This window comes from Bactrocera latifrons, unplaced genomic scaffold (genome assembly GCF_001853355.1).
Source record: "Bactrocera latifrons isolate USDA-ARS-PBARC rearing strain unplaced genomic scaffold, ASM185335v1 scaffold_175, whole genome shotgun sequence".
NCBI classification, from domain to species: Eukaryota; Metazoa; Arthropoda; class Insecta; order Diptera; family Tephritidae; genus Bactrocera; species Bactrocera latifrons.
In genome coordinates this window covers 222,950-248,239 of record NW_017535241.1, presented here as the reverse complement: position 1 = coordinate 248,239, position 25,290 = coordinate 222,950, and the positions used below count along the sequence as shown (strand labels likewise).

At 39.5% G+C, this 25,290-nt stretch overlaps 4 protein-coding genes across 6 annotated transcripts in view; 2 read left to right on the top strand and 2 right to left on the bottom strand.

Moving 5' to 3' along the window:
• Positions 1-2,426, bottom strand: part of LOC108967085 (protein numb) — a 102,457-nt gene extending 100,031 nt beyond the window's left edge. The window contains exon 1 of the mRNA XM_018930332.1: positions 1,576-2,426. The gene's annotated coding sequence lies outside the window, so the exon portion shown is untranslated. The remainder of the gene's footprint in view (positions 1-1,575) is intronic.
• Positions 2,427-8,536: 6,110 nt separating this feature from the next.
• LOC108967080 (cytoplasmic dynein 2 light intermediate chain 1) lies at positions 8,537-9,849 on the top strand. Its single transcript, XM_018930326.1, has 3 exons — positions 8,537-8,748; positions 8,818-9,250; positions 9,304-9,849. Exons 1-3 carry the CDS (start codon positions 8,542-8,544, stop codon positions 9,768-9,770), a joined length of 1,107 nt encoding a protein of 368 aa, XP_018785871.1. The 5' UTR covers positions 8,537-8,541; the 3' UTR covers positions 9,771-9,849.
• A 2,394-nt stretch (positions 9,850-12,243) lies between these two features.
• Positions 12,244-17,015, bottom strand: LOC108967087 (vacuolar protein sorting-associated protein 54). 3 transcript variants are annotated; one of them, XM_018930339.1, is made up of 5 exons: positions 16,820-17,015; positions 16,435-16,765; positions 15,449-16,377; positions 14,601-15,370; positions 12,244-14,543 (listed from the first exon to the last, which is right to left on the bottom strand). In XM_018930339.1, the coding sequence occupies exons 2-5, from the start codon at positions 16,632-16,634 to the stop codon at positions 13,563-13,565; spliced, it is 2,880 nt and encodes a 959-aa protein (XP_018785884.1). In that variant the 5' UTR covers positions 16,635-16,765; positions 16,820-17,015; the 3' UTR covers positions 12,244-13,562. The 3 variants fall into 3 exon arrangements, with proteins under 3 accessions (XP_018785884.1, XP_018785885.1, XP_018785883.1); XM_018930340.1 differs by having other exon boundaries at positions 16,435-16,747; XM_018930338.1 differs by having other exon boundaries at positions 16,435-17,015.
• Positions 17,016-17,897: 882 nt separating this feature from the next.
• On the top strand, positions 17,898-24,628 carry LOC108967089 (alpha-(1,3)-fucosyltransferase B-like). The gene is made up of 5 exons (XM_018930341.1): positions 17,898-18,008; positions 18,082-18,258; positions 18,337-18,740; positions 23,204-23,381; positions 23,964-24,628. The coding sequence occupies exons 1-5, from the start codon at positions 17,898-17,900 to the stop codon at positions 24,435-24,437; spliced, it is 1,344 nt and encodes a 447-aa protein (XP_018785886.1). The 3' UTR covers positions 24,438-24,628.
• The last annotated feature ends 662 nt before the right edge of the window (positions 24,629-25,290 follow it).

Sequence of the window (25,290 nt, the reverse complement as noted above, 5' to 3'; positions counted from 1 at the left end):
TTAAATTTGAAGTTTTTATGTTTTTTCTTTAAAATGGTAGGGAAGCTCGAAATGGATTACGCTTTATATTAGATATTGTGCCGATGTAAGGCTTTATATAGGAAAAGGATCGCCATTATAGGTGGCGGTTGACTTGAAGTTGTAGAAATAATAATTTTTTTTTTTTATCGATGAACAGAATTCATCATCATTTCAAAGGATGGTTCGGAGAGAACAAGATAGTGTGATAGGATTTTGGTCGCAGTAGTTTCACAATAGAGATTTATTATATTCAGTGTTTGGTGTGCCGTCAAACATCTACCTACCTACTTAGCTAGCCAGTTTGTCCGTCTGTCTATACGACAATTAGTCCCTCAGTTTTTGAGATATCGATCTAAAATTTTGAACACATACTTTTCTCCCAAGAAACTGTTCGATTGTCGAAACCGCCGACATCTAATTACTGTATTATATTTGTAGCTGTCATACAAAATGATTGGTCCAAATCAAGTTCTCCTATGGAAAACTTTTTCATTTCACGAGATATCTACACGAAATTTGCCGAGGATTTTAGTGTAAGGTAGTCGTACAATCCCCTAAGAAATTGTTCAGATCGGACCTCTAAAGCAGTTGTCATACAAACGGAAGAGGATAAAGATGGCATCGCCACTGAACACATGAGTAGTAATTGGCTTCCATCTTAGCTTCATATGAACATACATATGTATTTGGCCAATCAACATAACTGTTAAGTAATAAAGGATGGCGCAACAAACACCAACGATTTGGTGAACGAACATTCGTTAATCCTACACTAAATATGCTTCGCATGTAGGCTATCACATCCCAAGTCAAATGCGCACATTATTTGTGCCCGACTAAAGTGCTTTAACGGTGCGTGAGTGTTTGTGTGGCACATCCGTTCGCCTAGGTATGTATGTATGTGCATGTGTGGGCAGGCAGACAGAGCGTGCAATGTGAATGTACTTAGGCAACATTTTCGCGACTCCTGGCTAATGGACGCTATCGAGCAGGCAGCGGTGCGCGCCTGCTTACGTGGGCGGCATTTGCGCGACGACCAAAAAACAACCAAAACAACAAGAAAGGCAGCAAATTAATAAGCTCGATGAAGGTAAGGGCTTTACGCCGCCGGTCGCAACATGTTCGAATGTTACGAAAAGCGAGATTATTGGACAAGGAACAAAAAAATAAAAATAAAAAATACAAAAAAAGAAACGGCGATAATAACAAAAAAATAACAATAATAAAAACAACAAAATCAGATTCAACAACAACAAAAACTGAAATAATAGCAACAACAACAATAAGTGCAAATTTAAGGCTAACAAACAACAATAACAATAAAAAAACAGGAGCAAAACAGCAACTTTATGTTGGCAACAACAACAACAAAAAGTCTGAAACAGGCGAACTGGCACAAGTAGGGAGGAAAAATCGATTTTTCGTGTGTACGCCGATAACACGCAGCGCCTTTTTTTGAGCAAATAGGTAAGGCACTGTGTGTATATGTGTGTTGGTGTGTGCAGTTTTTTTTTGTTTTTTTAATAGAACGGCTGATTAAAAGCATGCACTCACCTGCAAATTCGCCTTGTTATTTATACCCCTCTCTGCTAGGTCGTACGCTCGCAGCGCTTTACCTCCGCTTTGACGCCACGCTTTGCCGCCGCCTTTACTTCGCCAGCTTCGCTTTTTCGCTAGCGTTTTAGTTTAAATGCAATTGTTGTTTCACAAAATCCAACAAACAGCTGTACACTTTCTGAAATACTACTCCACTCTTAAGCGCGTATGCTAATACATATTATATCTGTAGATATGTATGCGCGTACTTCACTTCGAACTTCGAATTCACAACTTTGTGCGAATTTATTGCACAACACAACTTCGAAAAGCACTTTACACACTTGACTTGCATGTGTTTGTTGTATTTTATTTACGTATTTTTTCGCTGCTGATTATTTTATTTACTTTTAGCTCAACATAACGGTACTTTTTTGATGGCAATAACCTCAACGTAAGGCAAGCAGGGCTTACGCGCTACACAAAACACAATTTCGGCACTTTTTCGTGAGCAATTTTTTTTTTAACATTTTTTTAATTCAAGAATTATTTTCTTTAAATTTTTTCTATATTTTTATTTTTTTTTTAATACTTGTAAGAATTTCTGGCAAAAGCACGGTTGTGCGTACCGTTTTTCTCATAACTCCACTTTTTTCCACATTTTTCGCTGAACTTCATTGCACGTTGCAAGTCACTGTCTCGTCTTTCCAGCAACTTTAATAGAGACATTCATGAAGTTTACTCCGCGAAGTCATACATACCATTCCCTACATGCGTGTATGTTCGTTTGTATATGAACCGCATTTGAGCATCACTTACCGCTGTACAATATGCTCCACCGAGACACGTCTAATTCCATTCGCAGCGCATTGCACACTATTCGAATGTATTTATGAGACCACGATGACGATGACGACGACGACGACGACGCGTCTGCCCGACTTGGCGCTGCTTTCGGCAGTGAGCGACCTAACCAGTGCGCGTGTCGAACGCCGAAGCATTATTGGCAATGAAATGTGGCGCGCGCAGGGGGGCGGCGCTGCCAAAGACAACCGCTCTGGTACTCCACAAGTAATATATGAAGTTTCAGCAAGCTAAAACAATAACAACACTTAAACAAAAACAAAATCAAAAGCGTAGCGCAAAGCGTTAAGCTTTGCCGCTGACACTCCAAGCAAGCACCAAACGAAGTGGTAAACGAAGCTTGTCAGCAAACAAATGACGTGAGCGCGTTGGCTGCGCCAGTGTGTGGAGCGACACGCTGGAGTTCTGAGCTGTGTTTGATTTGTGGCGTGCGACTTTACAGCATCAAAGCTGGTCTCCACGAGCGTGTTAACTGTGTTAGCGCTTGACTTTGTTTGTCTTCTCAGCATTTGCCGCTGAGACGGCGCCAAATCGGCGTTCCAAGAGTAAAACCTCAATTTGAGCCACGTAAAATTAAAACACTTCGAAGCAGCTCCGCAAATAGTGACTAATAAAAGATTTTAACACCAAGTCGCTAATATTAAAAGAATAACATTAACCCTTCATTAACGAAACGCGTTTTTGAACTAAAAGCGCCGCTCTCCTTTATTTCGTTTTAGTTGGGATTTTGTTTCACGCTTTCGGAAGAAAATAAAAACAAAATTAAAGTCAAATTCAGTCAACACTTGCACAATCAACAGAAAAGAGGAAATAAAAATAAAAAAATTAAATAAAATAAAAACGAAGTCAAAACAAATACAACATTGACTGCATTAACACTCTGACGGCCAGCACTGGAGTGTTAGGTTACAATTCGAACATACAAATATACATATTTACATACACATATATAATTCGGAAAACACGCCGCTCACTTACAGTAGATTGCAAAATTTTGTATACATTCGAGTTTTTCATGAGACCAAGCTCTAAATTCATGCAATGAGTTCTGTAAATAAATAAAAGGGAGTGAAGTTATTTTGAAGGCCCGACGTTACTGGAATCGAAAATCCTGTAAATCTAGTAAAAGAATCTACTAACAAGTAAGGAAGGGCTAAGTTCGGATGTCACCGAATATTTTATACTCTCGCATGACAAGTTTCATCAAGATATATCAATTTTTACTCAAGTTACAGCTTGCACGGACGGATAGACAGACATCCGGATTTCAACTCTACTCGTCACCCTGATCACTTTGGTATATGTAACCATATATTTGACGATATATACCGTTATTAGCTATTTTATTGCGAGAGTATAAAAATGATGCCCTCTGAATTACATGAAAATGTCTGAGAGATATTTTCGGTGATTATATTCCTCGTGTTCGATATAAGGGACCTTGAAAAGTTATAGTCCGATCACGACAATTTTTCCGCAAGGGATACCACAGCTCAAATACCATATTTGTGTAAAGCTTTATTCCGCTATCATCATTGGTTCCTAATGTATATAAGTATTATACAGAGAAGGCATCAGATGGAATTCAATGTAGCGTTATATTGGAAGTAGGCGTGATTGTGAACCGATTTCACCCCTATTTCGTACGTGTCATCATGGGTGTTAAGAAAATATTATATACCACACGCCACACCCATTTTCAATTTTTAAAAAAAGCCTGGGTGCAGCTTCCTTCTGCCATTTCTTCCGAAAATTTTGTGTTTCTGCCGTTTTTTGTTAGTCGGTGAACGCACTTTTAGTAATTTTCAACATAACCTTTGTATGGGAGGTGGGCGTGGTTATTATCCGATTTCTTCCGTTTTTGAAGTGTATTTGGAAATGCCTGAAGGAAACGGCTTTATAGAGTTTGGTTGACATAGCTATAGTAGTTTCCGAGATATATACAAAAAACTTAGTAGGGGGCGGGGCCACGCCCACTTTTCCAAAAAAATTACGTCCAAATATGCCCCTCCCTAATGCGATCCTTTGTGCCAAACTTCACTTTAATATCTTTATAAGTTTTCGGTTTTCGCCATTTTGTGGGCGTGGCAGTGGGCCGATTTGGCCATCTTCGAACTTATCCTTCTTATTAAGGCAAGAAATACATGTACCAAGTTTCATCATGATATCTCAATTTTTACTCAAGTTACAGCTTGCGCGGACGGACGGACGGACAGACAGACATCCGAATTTCAACTCTACTCGTCACCCTGATCACTTTGGTATATATAACCCTATATCTGAGTCTTTTAGTTTTAGGACTTACAAACAACCGTTATGTGAACAAAACTATAATACTCTCTTTAGCAACTTTGTTGCGAGAGTATAATTATTGCCTGTTGTCTAATCGAATATTCCGGTTGTTTTTCCGCAAAAGCTCGCTTCAATCTGATGAGTTGTTTCGGTAGCACTCCCATTAATGATTTCACGCGGTTATAGAATCTCAAAACACGCCACGTTCTTCTTATCCTACCGCATAGAGAGCATTACCTCGTTATCATGGATTTTGGACTTCGTTGTTGAATTTGGTGGTTGGCCAAGTTTATCATATAATTTTTTTCATTTAACATTGTTATAGTAAATACAATTTTCATTTCTTTACACATTCATGAAGAAAAAGGACTTATTTTTATAGCGTTTAAGCAGCATTTCTGACATGCGAAAATGTCTTTCAAAGTCTCTTGTATTCAATTCGTTTATATTGTAGTACCAATTCCCTTTGATTTGGTATGATTTAGCTTTTAAATATTTTGAAATGGTTGTTTGAATGATTCTCATATAATCTGCGAGCTCTTGTTGTGTTTGACTACAATCTTCATCGAGTAATGCCTTCAGTTTCAAATCTCTAAGAAACTCTGTAGAAAGATATTTAATAACTCTATTCATGAAATTTCCTAAATTAACGATCAAGCTTTTTCTCCTAAAGTTTCACTAACGAAATATATATGTTTAACTGGAATCACTTGAATCACTGTTGTGACCTGTTCTTTAGCTTGTAGTGACCAATGCACAAAATTTCCGTCATAAGAGCCAGTTTCAGAAACTGTTCCCATTTAAGTAAAAAAAATTAGTTACTGTTAATTCCCTAGTTAGAATTTCTAATTCAAGATTCAAGATATTTCTGTTAAGGGTTGACTAACAAACTTTCCAGAACTGGACTCCCTAAAGACGATTCCGGCTCTCTGTTAATTATATGAAGACGGCATATGTTCTCTGTATATTTGGGTTTCATAAATAGATCGGTGTATTATTCTGCTCTAAAATTTGTGGCATCTGAAGTACTACGATTTCCATACAGCTGCCTCGTTGGTCAAGAATCAGAACCTTTTTCATATTTAGGTATGATCAAATGTATACTTACTTTTGTGAACTACTGTTGTTATATGTGTTTGTATGAATAAAGTTTAATACTCGCATGACTTGACTTTAGTGTTGGGATTATTTTGTTAGTGAGCGAATCTTTAACAAATCATTTACTCACCGGGCATGCGCCATAACGAGCCTTTCTCTCTGTATCACCAACTGTCATTCAGTGTTGTCCTTTAAAAGAGTTCTGGTGAAAACTAAAGCAATTCTTGCCACTGAGGATACTATGATTAATTTTTTTTGGAAACTTTTAATAGGTTTCTATTCTTAAATTTAATTCGATAAATATATCACCTCACGGGTCTGATGTACAAAAGTACCATAATGCTAGAACCTAACGACCTAACAAAAGTTCTGTTCATTATACAACTTATATTATATTGAGCCAACACTTTGTGAGATCGATTCTAGACCCTTTAGCTACTTACTTTGTACTAAATAAATTCACGTGAAGCGTTTACGAAGAATATGGCAATCGAACAAAACACTTCTGATTCTTGAAAAATGGATTTCTTTGCATCAATATCGAATTTACATAACGGGTGATCCAAGTAGAGATACTTTTTTAAAAGCCTTTCTTTGACAGATCACGCGTGAGTAGGGTCAAGCCGTCATATTATTTTTGTTTAGTATTGTTTAGCATTTCATCATGGAATGATTTACGTCTGGACAATGTTTACAAATCGTTCAGCTTTATTAAAAACATTCACCTCCTGTAAAGAATATGTTTCGCGCGTTTCGCTCAACTTACGGTGAAGCGTACTATTCGCAATATCATCACCCATCTTGAAACCCACCATTCACTACATATTAGATAATATTGGTAATAGACCACGTCCTGAACGCAGTAAACAAAATGTGGCAGTCAGAGCTGAGAGTGTACACGAAGACGGTTGAGAGTCGATTCGTCGCCGTTCACAACCACTTGAGCTGACGTATGGAACGATTTGGCTCATTTTACGTCAAGATTTTAAATTAAAAGCGTACAAAATATGGCCTATGCAAAAACTGAAGGCGGTCGACTTTCCCAAGCGACATCGCTTCGCTCTGTGGGCACTTGAAAAGTTCAATAAGTTCCGAAATTTTCGAGTCAAATTTTGTTCAGCAAGGACACGCACTGGCTCAATCGGTATGTAAATAAGAGAAATAATTTCCGCATTTGGGACGAAAAGAAACCTGTAAAGACTCAAGAGCTCCCATTTTATCCAGAAAAAACAGATGTTTGTGTTATTTGTGAGCCGTTGGAATCATCAGTCCATATATCTTCAAAAATGGTCCCGGTGTTATCGCGTCATGATAACTGATTATTTGATGTCTGAAATTGAAGTTCGCGATCTCGTTGAGATTTGGTTTCAAGAAGACAACGCCACTTCCACATGTCGCATCAATCAATGGATTTAACGAGCGAACACTTCGGTTAGCAGATAATTTCACGTTTTTGACGGTTCGATTGGCCACCAAGATCATATGATATTTAGACTTTTTCCTGTGGGTGTAAAGTTTAAAGTCTATGCGGACAATCCCGTTTCGATTCAGGGCTTGGAGCAAAACGTCACGCTTATCACTCGCCTCACTCAACGAATGGATAATTTGAGACATAGACTCTGTATTTAAGATTCGCTAAAGAAATTTTATCCCAAACAGTAGTACTGATCGACTTGAACGACGTTTTTTAGATATATTTTTCAGGTACTGATCGACGGCATAAGATTTTTGGTATAATATGAGGATAATAATTTCGATTTCTGAAGACACATTGAGGTGCAGTTATTTTTACAAAAGGCATTTTTGTGAATAATTTTTGATCATTAACTATACTCAGATATGGTATTTTGTTTTTTAATTCCTTTAAAGAGTGATATAATGATTATAGCGATCCTCCAGCTTTTCGATGCCATATTTGTTGTACGATTTGTACATTGCTTCAAAATTTACCTCAGTTCGGCCTCGTCATGCACTGAAAATTTCTTTCCAACGAACATTTTTTTTTTTTTNTACGATTTGTACATTGCTTCAAAATTTACCTCAGTTCGGCCTCGTCATGCACTGAAAATTTCTTTCCAACGAACATTTTTTTTTTTTTTTTGAAATCTGCGAAATGCAGCCGGTTTTCGGCGAATTAGTCATTCAAAGGGCCTAGTAATGCTAAGTAATAATACATGCTTACCTAAAAATACCGACGTCATAACCTCGACAGTGAACAGTTTGGGTTTTCCCAGCTTTATAGCAGGTTCATCCAGTGCAGTCCAATTGGATGACTATGGATTGGATTTCGGAGTTAAAAAATGGAACCATATTTCATCCATTGCCTTTCGAAGCATAAGTTTGAGTTTATTACTAAATTTGTAGAGGTTTCAGTTTGCCTTCAGAATACTTAATTCCTCATTACTAGTATTTTTCAAACCATTCGTACAGTCAAATCAAAACTCGTTTGTTGTAAACAAACTTGGGAGTATTATATGTATTTATTTTGAAGATTAAATTCGAGAGTCTAACAAAAATACAACTGAAATATTTGAAAGTCTACTTGGAAATCAAAATACAATCGGTTGTCCAACTGGGTCAGCAAAGACCACATACCATGAATGAGAGCTATAAGCACCACCATTTGAACGCGCGAGGTTTCCATTAGCAACGATATCACTTAGCACCTGACCGAAATGCCAAACAAAACAGTGTTACAATTTTCATAAGCGTTTCAGAAGGCGACGGTAAATGAAAGGGCAAATTTTTCACACAAGTTTACAATTCTTCAAGAGAATTTCGAAAATGTTTGACAAACGAGATAACAAACCAGCTGGCGACAAACGCGAGACCATACAAGAAATTGCAATTAAACTAGCCGAGGAGCAATTGCGTACGCTGCAAGCGGAGAGTGGACCTAAGGAACGTACCGTTTTCGTGCTAGGCAGCAGAGGTGCCGTAAGTAAATATTTGGAATAGCAGTTACAAAAATTTTTCAAACCTATTGTTTAAACCGCTCTGTTACAGGGCAAGTCCACGGTGCTACATAAATTCTTCGAACGCGAGGACAATCCACGACCCACACTTGCTTTAGAATATTCATACGGCCGACGCACGAGCGGCACACAAAAACAGGTGTTGAATGTGTGGGAGCTCGGCGCTTTGGACAATGCAGAGCAGTTGATTTCAGTGCCCTTACGCACACATGGACTCGAAAATTTCGCGGCCATTATAATGTTGGATCTCTCGCAGCCGAAACACGTTTGGCCGGAATTGGAGCGCATTTACCAGGCGCTACGCAGCACGAGCAGTAAACTGTTGAGTTCGGATGAGGAGCAAATGTATCGCGAGCGTATGGCGGACCGGCTCAAAAAGGATCACAATGATTTGGAGTGTCTGGAGTTGATGCCATTTCCGATAGTTATAGTTGGTGGCAAATATGATTTGTTCAAAGATTTCGGTTTGTATGCGTTGAGGCGCACTGTTACTTTAATTTAAACCAGTTCTTTCTAGACACCGAGCTAAAGCAACATATCTGCCGTTGTCTGCGTTCCATGGCACACTTGATAGGCGGCAGCGTACTCTTCTATTCCAATAAAATACCCAAACTTGCGAAAACACTACGCGATACCATAAGTCACTTGGGTTTCGGTAGTCCCACGCATCCATTTCGCTCGCATGTGACAGACAGCGCAGATGCACTCTCTATTTGGTTCGGTACCGATAGTTGGGATCAGATTGGCAGAGTCGGTGTGCTGAGTGTAGAACGTATTGGCTCACTACTGGCCAGCGAGGCGCCACAGCTGAATGAAATGGCAAAGAAACGTTCCGCGAAATCGAAAACACATATTAATGATCCAGCCAAGGACGCAGGGTTTCGTGAGAGCATTATTGATGAGATGCGCGCTCAAAAGGATAAAGAACTGCAGGCAATCATCAAGGAATCACAATTACGTGGACAGTTCGAGACGATTGTTTGAAGGGAGTTAAGCGCTGAAAATGAAATATAGTTATGGAAAGTTATGTAAATGAGTTATGAAAATTGGGATATTTGTTGTTTGTAAAGAAATATTTCGGTACAATTTGTAAGCTGTGACTTTAAAGCTCAAATAATAAACATATTACAATCTTGTTCGGTAAATAAATTCACATTTACTTCGGGAACTGAGAAATATATGTCTAATTCTTTATAACCTTCGTCTAACTGAACGAGTTGTTGGACAATTTCGACGTCCTCAGATACATTATCGAGCATGTCTTCTGCGACCTCTGCTCATTGTCGGTTTTGCAAACGATTTAGATCTTTTGGTAGGAGTCTAACATTGACAGGCTTCATACCAAAAACATTAACCAAAAAGTGTTGAGTCGATCCTCAACATAATGACACCCTGTTTCCTCCTATATTATGATTTCCGAGCACTATTTCTTTATCTTGCCGAGTTTAGTATCATTATCAGTAGCGGATGACGAATCGCAGTTCACAGTTCGCTCAATCGACTGAGCGGGGTGGATCATATACCCTGATCTTCGACTTCATCCCTGCAAATATCATATTGTAGCAGTACCACCTCTGCTGGTTAGTTAGAATACCAGCATCGGATGACCTTACCTAACTATTTACTAGGTATGAACGTAGTTCTATATCTCTTTCTCTGTCCCGTGAATGAGAAGGGATTGAAAGTACAAGTATTTCTAAACTCTGAAAGTAAATTTCGGGTGGTACAATCAGATCCGAAAAGATGCTCATTTGTCGGAATTGCCAATATTACGCCACTATATAATATAACAAGAAGACCGACAGAGGTAATGCTCGAATATTCTAGGAAATGATGCTGCGACTAACTTCAAGACTGCAGCATACTCTTGTGGAAACCCCAAAGGTGATTTAGTGAGTAATGCCCAGAGAAAACTAAAATTATTGAGGGAACATTTCTCCAACCTGCTGAATGGCAGTGAAAGTACAACGCCAGTAGAAGGCGAACCCGATTCCCCAATCAATGACGATGGAGCGAACAATCCATTGCCCGAACTTAAAGCAGCTCGAATAGCACTTACACGTCTGAAGAACAACAAAGCGCCGGGGGCCGATGGATTGTCGGTCGAGCTATTCGAATACTACGGCGAAGAACTGGTAAGGAGTATACATCAGCATCTTCGTAAAACATGATCAAACGAAAGCAAGCCCGACGATAAAAAAAAGTAAGTATGTTCTGCCAAATCTAGAAAAAGGGGGACCTCACAATCTGCGAAAACTACCGCGGAATAAGCCTCCTCAACATCGCGTACAAGGTTCTATCGAGCGATTTGTGTGAAAGACACACACACTACCTCTTCATCGATTTCAAAGCTGCTTTTGACAAAACGAAGAGGAGTTGCCTTTATGCCGCTATGTCTGAATTTGGTACCCCCTCAAAGTTAGGATCAAGAAGGATCAGAAAGAACGGCTCGGAGACGTTCGATACCAAAACAGGTTACAGACAAAGCGACTCCTTAACATACGACTTCGACTACAATCTAGTGTAGGAGAAAATAATTCGAGTTACAGAACTAAATAACGAAGGTACCATCTTCTATATGAGTGTACAACTGATAACGTATTGATATCATAGGTCTCAACAGTCGGGCCGTTAGTTCTGTTTTCTCGAGACTGAATAAGGAAGCGAAGCAAGTGGATCTGGTAGTGAACGAAGGCAAGACGTAATATCTCTTGCCATCAAACAAATACTCGTCGCATTTGCGACTTGACTCCCATGTCATTGTTGACAGTCACAACTTCGAAGTCGTAGATAATTTCATCTATCTTGGAAGCAGTATTAACACCAGCAACACCAACACCAACAAGTGCTACTTCGTTCTGAGTAGACAGTTGAGAAGTAAAATCCTCTCTCGACGAACAAAAACCAAGCTTTACAAGTCGTTCAGCTATGTATTTGGTGGAGTGGCATAGGCGATGACAACATCTGATGAGTCGGCGTGGCGTGTTTGCGGGAGCAAAGTTCTGCGAAAGATTTATGTTCCTTTGCGCATTGGTATCACATTCGATGGAACGATGCGCTGTACAAGTTATGCCATTGATATAGTTTAGCGAATTAAGTGACAGCGGCTAAGCTGGCTGGGTCATGTCGTCTGAATGGAGGAAAACATTCCAGCTTTTAAGGTTTTCGATTCAATACCCGCCGGTGGAAGGAGGGGAAGAGGAAGACCTCTACTCCGTTCCCACGACAGTCGGGTCTACGTAACTGGTCAAGGATTGTTAACTCGGCAGAACAATGCCGCTACAACAAGAACAACAACAACAAAGTGTTTCCGTTGGAAGGACCAGTAGGAGAAGGACCTGCCTACACATACAGAAGTATGTTGACAGTGACCAAATAAAAATATTTAAATTACAACAACAACCCTAGTCTCCTGGCGTATATTTAAATATACAACTGCAAGTGTTTTTTACCGTTCGTTATATTTTATTTCTATATAAATGTTTGGTCGTTTTTCATTATATGCAGAATTATACTATACTCGTATAATATGCTTTAGCTTAAACAATTTAATTGCACAGAACGTAAAATACATACATATACATAATGCGACACGTGATGGTTTGTTTATTAAAATTTTCGAGGGTTTTCATTTCTTTTCTAGTTTGTAGCAGCCTAAGTACAAGCAAATACTACCAGTAATCATTTATTATTATTTATCGGCTTTTAAACATATTCCTAATAATTATTGTTATTGTTCATAATCGTATTGTATGTATGTATGTATGCGAGACTTATGCCTTAAATGTGTGTATATATTTATATAATTTACTTTTCAACGTTTTGTTTTCCAGCTAGGGTTTTAAAAATTTCACTAAAAGCTGCCAGTGAGTGACTTGCAGTTACGCAATACCAACACCCAACTGCGTATCCTGTTACAGGAAATATGTTTGTATACTTATGGTTGATAGCAACAACAACAACATGTTCAATTTTTACAATTCTATGCGCGTTGCTGCACCCCTTTGGGGACTTGGCAATGTTAGCTTAAAATACAAACAAGGAGAGAACCTGCACATTAACTGAGAACCGAAGTACAGTGGTGAGTAAAATTACCACAACAATAATGATAATAATAGTAATAATAATAATAATAGTAATAATAATAATAATAGTAAGCATAAGAATGTTAAAACAATTGTCTTAAATTAGTGCAACAACTAAGAAAATTAGGTGTAACGTGAAAAGCCACTGTAATGACTATTTGCGGCATGCAACATCGCCGTGGCATGCAACAACATTTGTGGCAACTTGCAACAATATTTGTTGCATGCAACACAGTTGTGACAACATGATTGCATCAACAGTCGTGGTTTGCAACAATAGTTGTGGCTTGCAACAACATTTGTGGCATGCAACAAACATTTGTGGCAACATGCAACAAATATTTGTGGCAACATGGAACAAACATTTGTGGCAACATGAAACAAACATTTGTGGCAACATGCAATAACAGTTGTGGCATGCAACAACAGTTTTGGTATGAAACAACATTCGCAGCATGCAACATATTCGCGGCATGCAACATATTTGTGGCACGCTGCATCATTTGTGGCAACATGCAGCAACAGTTGTGCCATACAGCAGCATTTGTGGCATACAGCAACATTGTGGCATGCAACAAACATTTGTGGCCTGCAACAAAAAATTTGTGGCATGTAACAACATTTGTGGCATGCAACAAAAAATTTGCGGCATGAAACAACATTTGTGGCATGCAACCACATTTAGAACATTTTAGAACGTCCATATCAGCTCCAGTATGTCGTCGCTCAAATCGGCTGGCGGCAACGCCTTCAACGTGCGCAACGTTTCCATATAAAAAGTCAGCTCTGACGTCACCACACCATGTTGCGGTCCACCATTATTGATGATGTTCAATTTAAGCAGTTGCTCTCTAAGCTTATCCTTGAAATTGCGATGCACAATGCCATAAATCAAGTGTATTTGCAGTTCGGGTAGTATAGGCGCAATCGCCTCGTGCAACTTCACTAAATGCCGCGAAATATTACGAAACGTTTGCGACGGTATCGGCGGACGTGCATCCCATTGCTCCAGCTGCATGGAGACGCGCTCCGTGACGATGCCGTAAATTTTATATTCAATTTCTTTGATGTGACTGTGAAAATCCTTTTCAATCGAATCAAAACCCGACACGGCGTGCGCATCGTAAGTGGCAAAATGTGACTTGATTTTCGGCAAGAGCCAGAGCACAAGTTGCAACGCGCGCGACACCAATGCCAAATTGGTGCTGGTTATGGTTTTGAGGCCGGCTACGCGCATAGCGCCAGCGCCAATAACCAGCTGACAGGAGCGTGAATTGAAGGTGCGCAGCAAATCGACAACATTGCGCGACAAGTAGCTCGCCAGTATGGGTAGACGCGTAGCGCAGTGACAATAATCGCTGAGCATTTGCACTAGCAGCAGCGCGGCACTAACTAGACTAAACGGTTTGCCTTCGACGAGCAGCACGGGGTTTGCTTGTAGCTTGCTGCTGCTGTTACTGTGTCCATTTATTGTAGCGCCTAGGTTTTCGGCAAAGGATTTGCTCGCCGGCTGCTGGAAGTCTTGCGCGCCCATGCGATCGATAATCTTTTGGAACTCATTGGGTATGTCGACCTGCCGCCAACGCTCCGAATCGAGTAGTAAAGCCAGTTTGCGCTTGCGCTCCGAGTGAAAGTGATTGGCGAAGCGTGAGGCTTGCACTTTGGCGGCAACCTGGGAGTAAAAGATAGGATAAAAATAAATTTTTATATATTTTTATTTCGTATATACCTTCAGTGGCACGCTGGGTGCGCCACAAATCTCCTCACAACCCGCACTGAACTCATCTACAATTGCGGTCAGCTGTTCGATCTCATCCGCCGTCGCTATGGTGCGCTCTAAACTTTGCGTTGACACCAGATTCGCGCAACGCTCATGACAATAGTTGCATACCGCCACCAGCAGCTCATCCAAGCGCTCCGTTACATTAGCATGATCTGCTGATGTTAGAAATGCTTCCGAGTCTATTAGATTAACAGCGCCCTCTTGCCCGCCATTCACCGCGCCGCCTGCAGCCGCGTCCGTTGTCTGCCGCATTATGCCCGTTACGGCGCGTATGCGTTGTAGCACAGTGAGCAGCGCCACAGTCGCCTTCTTTAGCAACGCAATCCATTCGCTAATCGAGAGACTTTGTGCCTCTTCGCCGGCACCGGTCAGACAAAGTTCGGCATCGCTGGAAGCTATCACCTCGATAACGAGCTGCTTGATGATGGCACGTATGGTTACAATCGCTTCGTCCTTGTACGCCGTAACAAAGGAGAAATTCTTTTTACGCAACAAACCCATCACTATGCACACCAGTTTGTCCTCCTCCGCACAGACGCTCTCCGTTTCGTTGAGCACATCGCAAAGCGGCCGGTTGAGGTCGGCAGTGGCATAACGCTCGAACTCGGTTGTGAGCATTTTGTCGATTAGCTTTTCCATTTCGTTTAGTTGCATGGGTAGATGCTTGAAGCAGTGTATGCCTATGAGCTCTTGCGTCAAAATTTCTTGCGTGGTGCCTAGAAAACCATCACGTTAATATATATGTATATATTTGTTATTATTTTTGTTTCAATAAAAAACAATAAATATTTTACCTATTAGATCCAGCGCTGCCACATAATCCTGCGTACCCAGCAATAGCTGCAACATGGGCTGCGTTTTATGCACCGTCGCCATAAGGCTGAGCTTATCGAGTGTTTCCTCAAAGTTTTGGCGACGCTGCGCGAAACGCATTACACGAAATGAGTCCACGACCGCAGTTTGGTGTAGCGTGCGCAATGAAGCACGCAATTCACGCACATTGCTGGCCGCCTCCTTCATCTCAGCCATAATCGCATCTTGTGAGGTCATGGCATGAAAAAATGCGGCAGATTTCTGAGACACTTGATGTGCTATTTTCACTTCGACGATATCTAAATAATGCGATAATTGCTCTTGCAGCACACGGCCAGACTGTTTATTCTCCTCGCTGGTGTTGGCACCAATACTTGGGAATACAAGCGCAAAAGTCGCTGGATGATTCAGATTCAATTGCTCTTTTAGAAATATCTCCGGTATGGTGCTAAGGCTGACTGCGTGTGTTGGTGAGGCTGGCGTTTTAGCTTCACTTTCCGCCAAAGCGACCGGTGTTTGTTGCGCACACATACGTTCATGTCGTCTATAACGTTTACCAATTTTCGCTATGTATTTATCGAAATCTGCATATGTGATTTCAGGCAAACGTGGCGTGTGCGGTATATATGTTTTCTCAACAAAATTGTCGCCCCACTTTTTCGTGAAAAGATTGCTTTGTTTACCACGTGATGGATCGTTGAGCACGGCTGGTAGATTTTGAGCTGCCGAGAATACGGACCATTCCGGTGGTAGCTCACGTGTCAGCTGATTCACATGATATTTAGCAACATGTGCATCGTAATCACGATCGGACACACCATCCAGCGGAAGCGAAGGGCATACGCCATTGAAACCATAACGGCAAACATATGAGCCGCCTTCACGCGTACAGTGCCGTTCACGTAAGTGCCTGCGTAGGAAAACGTATTAATATACCTTTATTACTTACACCGCTTATCAGACATACTTGACAAAATCGGCTGAAGTTTTGAATGTTTCACACGGGCAATAGTAACAAGTTTCCCAACTGCGTGTCACATTTGTTGATAACGTTAATACACCTGACATCTGTTTCGTTGCACCAATATGTGTCTCACCTTTCGTTATTTCGACCACATCATCTCCACTATTTAGCGTTGTAGCGCCAGAGTTTTCTGTTGTGGCCATAATACTTACTGTGCAATTATTTTGTATAATTGTGTTTTTTTAATAATTTGTTTTCTTCAAATTTGTTGCTGATATTTTGTCATCTACCCAGTTGATTTGTTACTTCTGTGGCACTAAAATTATTTCGTTTCCTTGTGAAACATTTTGTTAACTAACCCATTTCTTAACAACGTTGTTTTACATACGTGTTTGCATTTTTGAATTATTTGCTATCCGTTTAAACATTAAAAATACTGCAAAATATTTCCTCGTCACTTCATTCAAAACAGCAGAGACGTGTAGCTGTCAATTGGTTAAGGAACGTCATCACTTTGACATTTTAGCAAATGTTTACACAAATTGATACAATAGTGTTGATAAACGGCAAAAAAGTTTCAAATAATTTTAAGTTAACTGATTTTTGAGTCTATTAAAAAACCCGATACAGAATCAAAAATTCTATAACAAAAATTATGTGATGTATGAGATTTTTTACTGCAATTGTATATATTTACATGATTATGTGACTGTGTAGTACGTGACTGTGATTTCAATAAATGTTTTTGTTCTTTATAAATATATATGCAAATCTTTCTTTGTATTTTTTCATTTATAATTCTCATAGATAATTGAAATTTGTTTGTACCGTAAAAGTACAATTTTTTATTTTACACAACACTAGCACTGCCTCCCAAAACCAATCAGCTGTTTTCCGAGAGCGAAATTTGAGCTTTGTTTATGTTGCAAATAATTGGTTTCTGCAATAAAAAAGAAAGCAACAATCAACTTCAATATACTTCGGCTTAATTGTAATTAGTTTATATGTACATATATGTATGTACAACACAAGTGATAAAGAAGTAACGAAATCAAATTTATCGTTTGCTTGCACGCAAGCGACTGCAATTTTAATTAAAATCCATATCAAACTGAGCAACTGAGTTCTAATACAAGCTTTATTTAAGCCCGGTGCCAGAGATCCCTGCCCGGTGCTTTATTGATTGCTGAGTTGTTGTTTTATAATTAACTCATGTACATTTGTGAGCTGCTATAATGAAAGCAAATCCAATGCTTTGCCTCGGATATACGCTTTCGCAAGGCGATAAGCGTTTGTTTAAGCGTGCCTGTGGCGTTAGTAAGAAGAATTTATTAATCATAAATGATTTGGCAATGCACTTGGGTTCAAACGCATATCAGTAAAAGAAATCCTTTGTATATCGACATACAGTTGGAATTTCTGTAAAATTAGCCGCAAATATTTAAACATAAATTTAACCGCAAAAAATGAGTTACTGGTGGCCGTTTAGGAGCAGATATTTGCCGCTGACGTTCGGAAAGCGTGCGGTTTTGTTGGTTGCATTCCTCAGCTGCTTATTAATCATTTGGTACTTTGGGGTAAGTGAACCAATTAAATTTGTTTGTAATACAATAAATAGCTTATAATTTTTGTATGAAAACCAATTAATAGTGCAATAGCCATCCTATATGCAAGCGTGACAAGCTGGCGCGCAATGATGGTAGCGTGCCATGCATTGTGCTTTGGTGGACCAATATTGGTGCTGAGAAAATTACTTTCGATGATATTCTATGTGGTTACAATACGTGCGCTGTCACAAGCAATCGCAAATATTTGCCACAGGCGAAGGTGTGTAGAATGAAAACCTTTACTGTTATGTGTATAGTTCTAATTATAAATTATGGTTATTTTCTTACTCCCCATCAGGCCATACTTTTTTATGCCAGCTCACTAAATTGGCACGATTTACCATTGCCACGTCAGCCCGAACAAATTTGGGCTTTGCTGCACGAGGAATCACCACGTAATGTGTTGGAATTTTTGTTTGAGGAAACGTTACAACATTTCAATTACACATCGACTTTTAGTCGCTATAGTGATTTTCCGTTAACCATAAATGCATTACCCAATATAACCGAAATAACCAATCCGAAATATGTGGTGACAATTGGTCGCAAAAATGTTGCACGTAATAATCTTGCGCCTATTCTATTTCTACAATCGGATTGTTCCACAATGTCAGGGCGCACAAATTATGTAGAAGAGCTAATGCAGCACATTCCAATCGACTCGTATGGCAGTTGTTTAAATAATCGACAAATGCCGGATAGGTAAGTTAATGTTGCAAAAAGTGCCAAAAATATTTGCATCGTAAAACAAAATCTGTGATTGTAGCAATTGAGGATTTTTTTTTTATTTATTTATTTTTATTTTTTTTTTTTAAGATTTTTAATTTTGTCCCATGGGAACAAAATTTAATATTATCAATGGATGACAAGCCACTTTTAGTACTTAAAATGGCTTTTGCCTAGTATATTACCTATCAAATCTTAATAATCTTCTCGGGAGTATATATTATGATAACCTTTAAGTTGTGGACCATTTTAAAGATCCTTTCATATTAAGTATGTTAGGTGAAAGCCTCTGAAGATGATTTTGATATGATAGTTAAAGGAAAATTGCTAGAAATCATATATGAGTTAACCCAAGTGTATCTAAATGCGGTAGCTAGCAGATCGAAAAGAAGTGACTTAGCTGTCAATCTAAATAAAACTGTAGTGCTCTTATTTACAAGGAGGTATAATCCTTACTATCAACGGACATTCCGAAATTCTGTCTCAATTCGATTAAATCCTTTTTAACTTGGACCACTGCAAAGCAGTCCCTCCAAGGGATATATGGGTTGGGACAGTCGGACAGGACTGTCGCTACAACAATAACCCCGAAGTTCAAGGGGAATCTTGTGGGGTTGCGAAAGCTTTCTGGCCCAGAGTGGATTGTAAAAAGTCCATTGAAGTACTAGTTCCTAGTCAGATGCAATGACAAGTGTCATAAGCGGGGACTATCCTATTGGTACTCTTGTGGAGAGCTCAAGGTTGTCATAGCATCTACGGAACTCATGAGTTGCTTGGAATTACTGTTAGCCTCCTGTATAAATTTGTATCTTTGTTTATATCAGCGGTCTTTCGATGGAGTTCTAGTTCCTAGGAGTTCTGGGCATCACAACAGGCTGGCCTCTCTAGCTGTTCCAAATGAGATTATTCTTACAATTTTACTTAACCTGACTTATCGGTGCTGAGTAAGAGAGGCTTTGTTTGCCTCACGTGTTCGACTTACGTTGCATACTGGAACTTAAAAGATCCCTAACGAAAGTGCCTTCGATTATTCACATATTTTTTTTAAATTTAATTCGCATTATTTTGAATAATTACACCACATTCAATATTAATCGGTTAATTTGATAATTAAATTTCCGCTGTGACGCTACTTGGCAAGCATTGTTTCGAGATTTATGTGCGCAGTTGGTGCACCAAGAATATCATCGCTCTGCAAGACGCCGTTAACGGATTTACTTGTTCTTGGCTGCTTCGGTTCCGGTGTGTTATTTAACGCCAATGGCGCCTTCGATGCGTTACGCTCTAATCTACGCCTAACTTGTGAGCCTTGTGCCTGCTGCAAATCCACCACATTGGTATTAACATCTACCGACTCGGTGTTTGTCAAATCGATACTATCCTCATATGAATGACTCTCCTCCGTATCACTTTTCGATTTCTCACTGCTACCCGCCGAATTGAGCGTGGAGTGCGAATTGGAGGCTTTACTCGAAACATCCGAATCGCTACCCTTTTTCGCTGGCACTTTCTTCTCAACCGCAGCTCTTGACTTCTTCTTCGCCGCATCCTTAAGCTCAACCGACGGCTTAACGGCTGGTTGTTTAGGCATTTTATCCCCTTGCATTTGCCATCTACTTTTAGCTTGATCGATGGGAGCCATTTGTATGTGTTTGTCAATCAGACCCGATTGTGTTTTACCCTCGGCATCGAAAAGTGGATTGTGATGCAGTATAACAGTGCTTATTGGTGGTGTAAAGACGGGTTCTGCACTAGGCTGCTGACAGCTAAAGTCCGTATTATTACTTGTCAATTGCAATTGTGTCTCTGCGGTCGGAGACTCCGTTGCACGGCAAGGCATTTCAACTTCTGCTGCGACAGCAGCGGCAGCGGCGACAACAGCGGATGAAGTAGGTATGTTTGTGCGACTCTGATTATTTGAGGTGCCGCCGTTAGTCTTATTCGTGCCCGTACGTTGATTTCGTCGACTGCGGCTACGATAACTACGACGCTTACGTATGCCACGCCTTGAAGGCAAGCATTCCAATATGGATATGGGATATACTGCGGTGGTCCAAATGGCGGTGTTGCGTTGACTATTTCGTCGAGTGCGTATATGAGGGCTGCGACTGCGCGCGATGTGAATCGGACTTCGTTCCATACGGCAGCGACTGGGCGCCACATGGTGGTGTGAGATATTCGAGAGAATACGTGACGATCGTCTGCTGTAGGGTTGGTGTGGGTGTTCGATTAGTCGTGCGAGGTTTATTTGCATTTTCGGTGTACGTCTTCGACGTGGCATCAGATAAGAAACGGTAAATATTGTTGGCTGGCTCTTGCTTTGGTGAGGTTGTAGGAAGCTTAGTGACTTTTTGTTGCAACAAGTTCTTGCAATATTTTATTTATATTTTTTTGTTGCAAATAATTTTTTTTTATACAACTTTTCTAAAAATATAGGAGACAATACAAAACACTACAATTACAAATAAATTTATTTTCTGTATGAAAATGAAATCATGGCGCATTAGATTCGAAATACAATTCTGTGGCGTAAGGCGTTTTCGATTTGACGGTTTAACAGTAAAATGTGCTTTAAAATGACTAAGACGTGGATTCAAAGGCTTTTGAAAAAGTTTTAGATAATGTAGACGAGATGAGTCAATAAAACCAACTGCGTATGTAACTAAAAGGCACTCCAGTCTTTGTATTATACTCGACCTTATTATTGAGTACGGGCTAAATTGGCAAAATGACTATGGAAAGGCGATCCATGAAGAACTGAACACGACGTTTTCATTTGCCAGTAGCTTAGAATCGACCTATGGTTCTGTGATTGACAGTTCAAACGCCGAAATCTATGTATTTACCTTTGAACCAAAGATTGAAATAGCAACAAAGGCGGGATTTTTCCTTAATGATCCATATACAGAAGGTAGCTTCAAACCAAATGACCACTATTCAGTTTTTCGTACCGAAATCGCTGTTAAAACAGAAGGCGTCAAGTGGGCTTCTGCTCTAACCAGCAAGCCGAACGGGTTCGTATTTTCGCTGCAGCGAGTGGTCCGAGTCAATGCTAATAACTCGTAGTGTACGCACGTCTAAAACACTGGAGACGTGTCTTAAATTTATCACAGCATGATCGATCTGGTTGGTGGCTTCTCGATCCAGAGACAGCCAGCTAGCTTGATGAATTTTCGTAAGTTGGAATCTAGTAATACAGATAACCATATTTAGCGGCTTTGCGAAGTCGATCAACCTCCCTTTTTGGGAGGTGCGCACATAGGTGCGTTCAGCGAGATGATGAAGAACTTTGCTTTGATGCGTATTATGGCTAGACGTTCATCCACCCGGGTGAATGCCGGGACTCGGCGACAGAGTCTCTCCCACCACGAATCCCACACCGACTTTGCGATCCTTCATACTGCCACTCTCCTCAGTCCTTACTCCGTCCATCTTCTTGGACGGCGGTGATGCCTTTACTCTAACGAGGACATCAACCAGCTGGCCATTCCAAGCGCATGCCCTTAAATCGTATTCCTCAATGCGTTTGCAGTGGTCGTCATCAAAAGGGACTGGAACTGTTTCTTCTTTTCTCACTTTAGTTCGCCTTCAACTGGATATTTTTGGCTACGCAGAGGATGCTTGGTCTAAGGCCGGAAGTCATGAGCTGCTTGAGCCATATGTAAAAGAATCGTTCAATCGAATTTTCCTCCGTAACTTTATTCATATGAATTGTGCGAGGACAATGTTTTTGTTATCATTCGTCCAATGAAGCTCAATAAGTAGCTTACATATTACTTTCATTTAGGGAGTGATATCTTTGGCAAACCCAGCGAAATAGCCGACATTTATAATAGCCATCACAAAAAATGTTTAGCATACTCAAAGAGCTTTGAGGATTTTTGGATGTATGAATATTTATATATGATAATGGTCCGACATCTTCAGCTAACCAAGCGGGGCCCTTTTTGGATCGGTATTTTTACTTAAGCTAATTTAAGTTGAAACCTGCTCTGTTGACAGTCCTTTTATGGAGAATATCCAGTTTACTTTCGTTTATCGAATTCCATTTGGACGCATTACCACAACTACACTAACCGTCGGCCGATCTGGTGAGTGTATTCCGCCGAGGTACTAAATATGAGGTCAAATTTAGAGTGCAACAACTTTTCATGGAGGAGCGTTTTATAACTTACGATAAATTCTCTGAAGTTTAGGCTTTCTTAAGCTAGTAATATCCTCTTGTTAATTTGTAGTGACCCAGCTATGGCAATCTTTGTGGAGTTCGATGGCATTATGTTGTTTGAGTTTGTGTGGTAAATCGAACAGGCAATTGAACCTTTTGCTGCTTTAAATTGAAAATTTATTGCTAAGAGAGTATGGTGCAAGGTGTTAAATTAAATAGTGGTGAATCGAATAATACAATTTATTAAAATAAAATGTTTGTCTCTTTTTTTTAGTTTACAAACAGATTTCCTAAACAAACTGTATACCGAGGAGATGTATCGCTTTATCGGACAGTATAAATTTATGATCAGTATTGAAAATGGTGTCTGTGAAGACTACATAACCGAAAAGTATTGGCGTCCGCTAATTGCGGGCACTGTGCCCATTTATTTTGGCTCACCATCGATACGCGTAAGTAATTTATACCTTGAACAGAGTAAATAAAGCTGGTCGCGAAGTTTGTAATCCACAAAGGGAAAAGTCGGAGATCTTATAAAGTATATATAACGGGTGATCCAAGTAAAGGCACTGTTTTCAATAGCTTTGTTTTTTTTTTTTTGAGAGATCAGGTATGAGTCATGTCATGCTGTCGTGTTATTTTTGTTCAGTATTATTTGGCACTTTATCATGGAAAACTTACACCTGAACAACGTTTACAAATCGTTCAACTTTATTACGAAAATAAATGAGAGAATACTTCGGTGAGTTGATAATTTTACGTTTTGGGCCGCTTGATTGGGCACCAAGATCGTGTGATATCACACCGTACGACTTTTTCCAACATGACGTCAGTCACTAGCCAAATTGCTCGAAATAACCGGCGAAATTTCAAGAATTCTCCATTAAATTTGAAGTTTCTGTGTTTTTTCTTTAAGAAAGTAGGGAACCTCGACATGGATCACCCTTTAAAAACGTGTACCAGTGAAGGGTTTTATTTTTTTAAACTCTCTATACATACATATAGTAAATATTAAATTTCCACTCAATTTTTAGGACTGGGAGCCCTATAATCACTCAACAATTTACATAACCGACTACCAGAGTCCCAAAGAACTGGCCAAATATTTACTGGAATTGGATAGAAACGATAGTGAATATGTCAAATATCTACAACATAAGTACAATCAAATCATGCCCATCACGAATCAACGTTTAATTGAAGAATTCTACGTACGCACTGAAGAAACGATGTTTTTCACAAAATTCGCTTGTCAAGTGTTGCAAGCTTTATTGGCGCAAAATGCTAAAACGAAAATGGCCAACCGTTTGCACTATAATTGCCCGCTGCCGCTACCATATCCAGCGATGGAGAGGCCGCCCACTGAAATACACTCCTGGAACAGTCTTTTAAAGCGCGCGAACTGCATGGCGAAGAGCATAGATGAGTTGTTGCACATAAATCGCGTATTTACCGAAGGAGAATTGCATGATTTGACGAATTCGAAAATAGAAAATGAATTGTGCTAGTGATGAGCGGTTGAAATTTGTGAATTGAGGAGGGTATAGTGAGAGAAATTTGATTGCGTGAGCGCACGGCGACATGCAACATTTTGTATTGCAACATGGACAGTCTAGCAGATGAAGCCAAAGATGAAATTTATGTAAATAAAAATTAGCTTGGAAGCACATAAACGTATATACATATATGTATGCAATATATATTATGTATATACATATGTATTTATATACATGACAATGTTGTTGTAAATACTTTTTATTTGTTATTCCTAAGTAAATTAATTATTATATTTCGTAAACTTAACTCAAAAGACAACCTAAATGAAATATACCACCCATTTAAGTGAATATATAAAAAAAATTGTTATATTAAAACTATTATTATGCACTCAACGGGGTATATTAAGTTTACAATGAAGTTTGTAGCATCCAGCAGGAAGCAGGGTGACGAGCCGAATCGGTTCAGCATTTTCTGTGTGTATTATCTTGAATTGGTGCCTCAGTTTCTGAGATATCGATCTGAAAACTTACACAAGTATTTTTCTCTCCAAGAAGATTCTCATCCGTTGAAATCGTTGATATCAGACCACTATAGCTTATAGTTGCCATATAAACTGAACGTTCAAAAACAAGTTCTTGTATTGAAAACTTTCTTATTTGACAAAATATCTACACGAAATTTTGTATTTGTTATTTTTCAAGGCATCGCTATAATCTTCCAATAAAATGTTCAGATCAGACCACTGTAGCTTATAGCTGTCATACAAACTGAACATTCAAAAACAAGTCTTTGTATGGAAAACTTTTGTACTTGACAAGATATCTTCACGAAATTTTGTATTTGTTATTTTTCAAGGCGCCG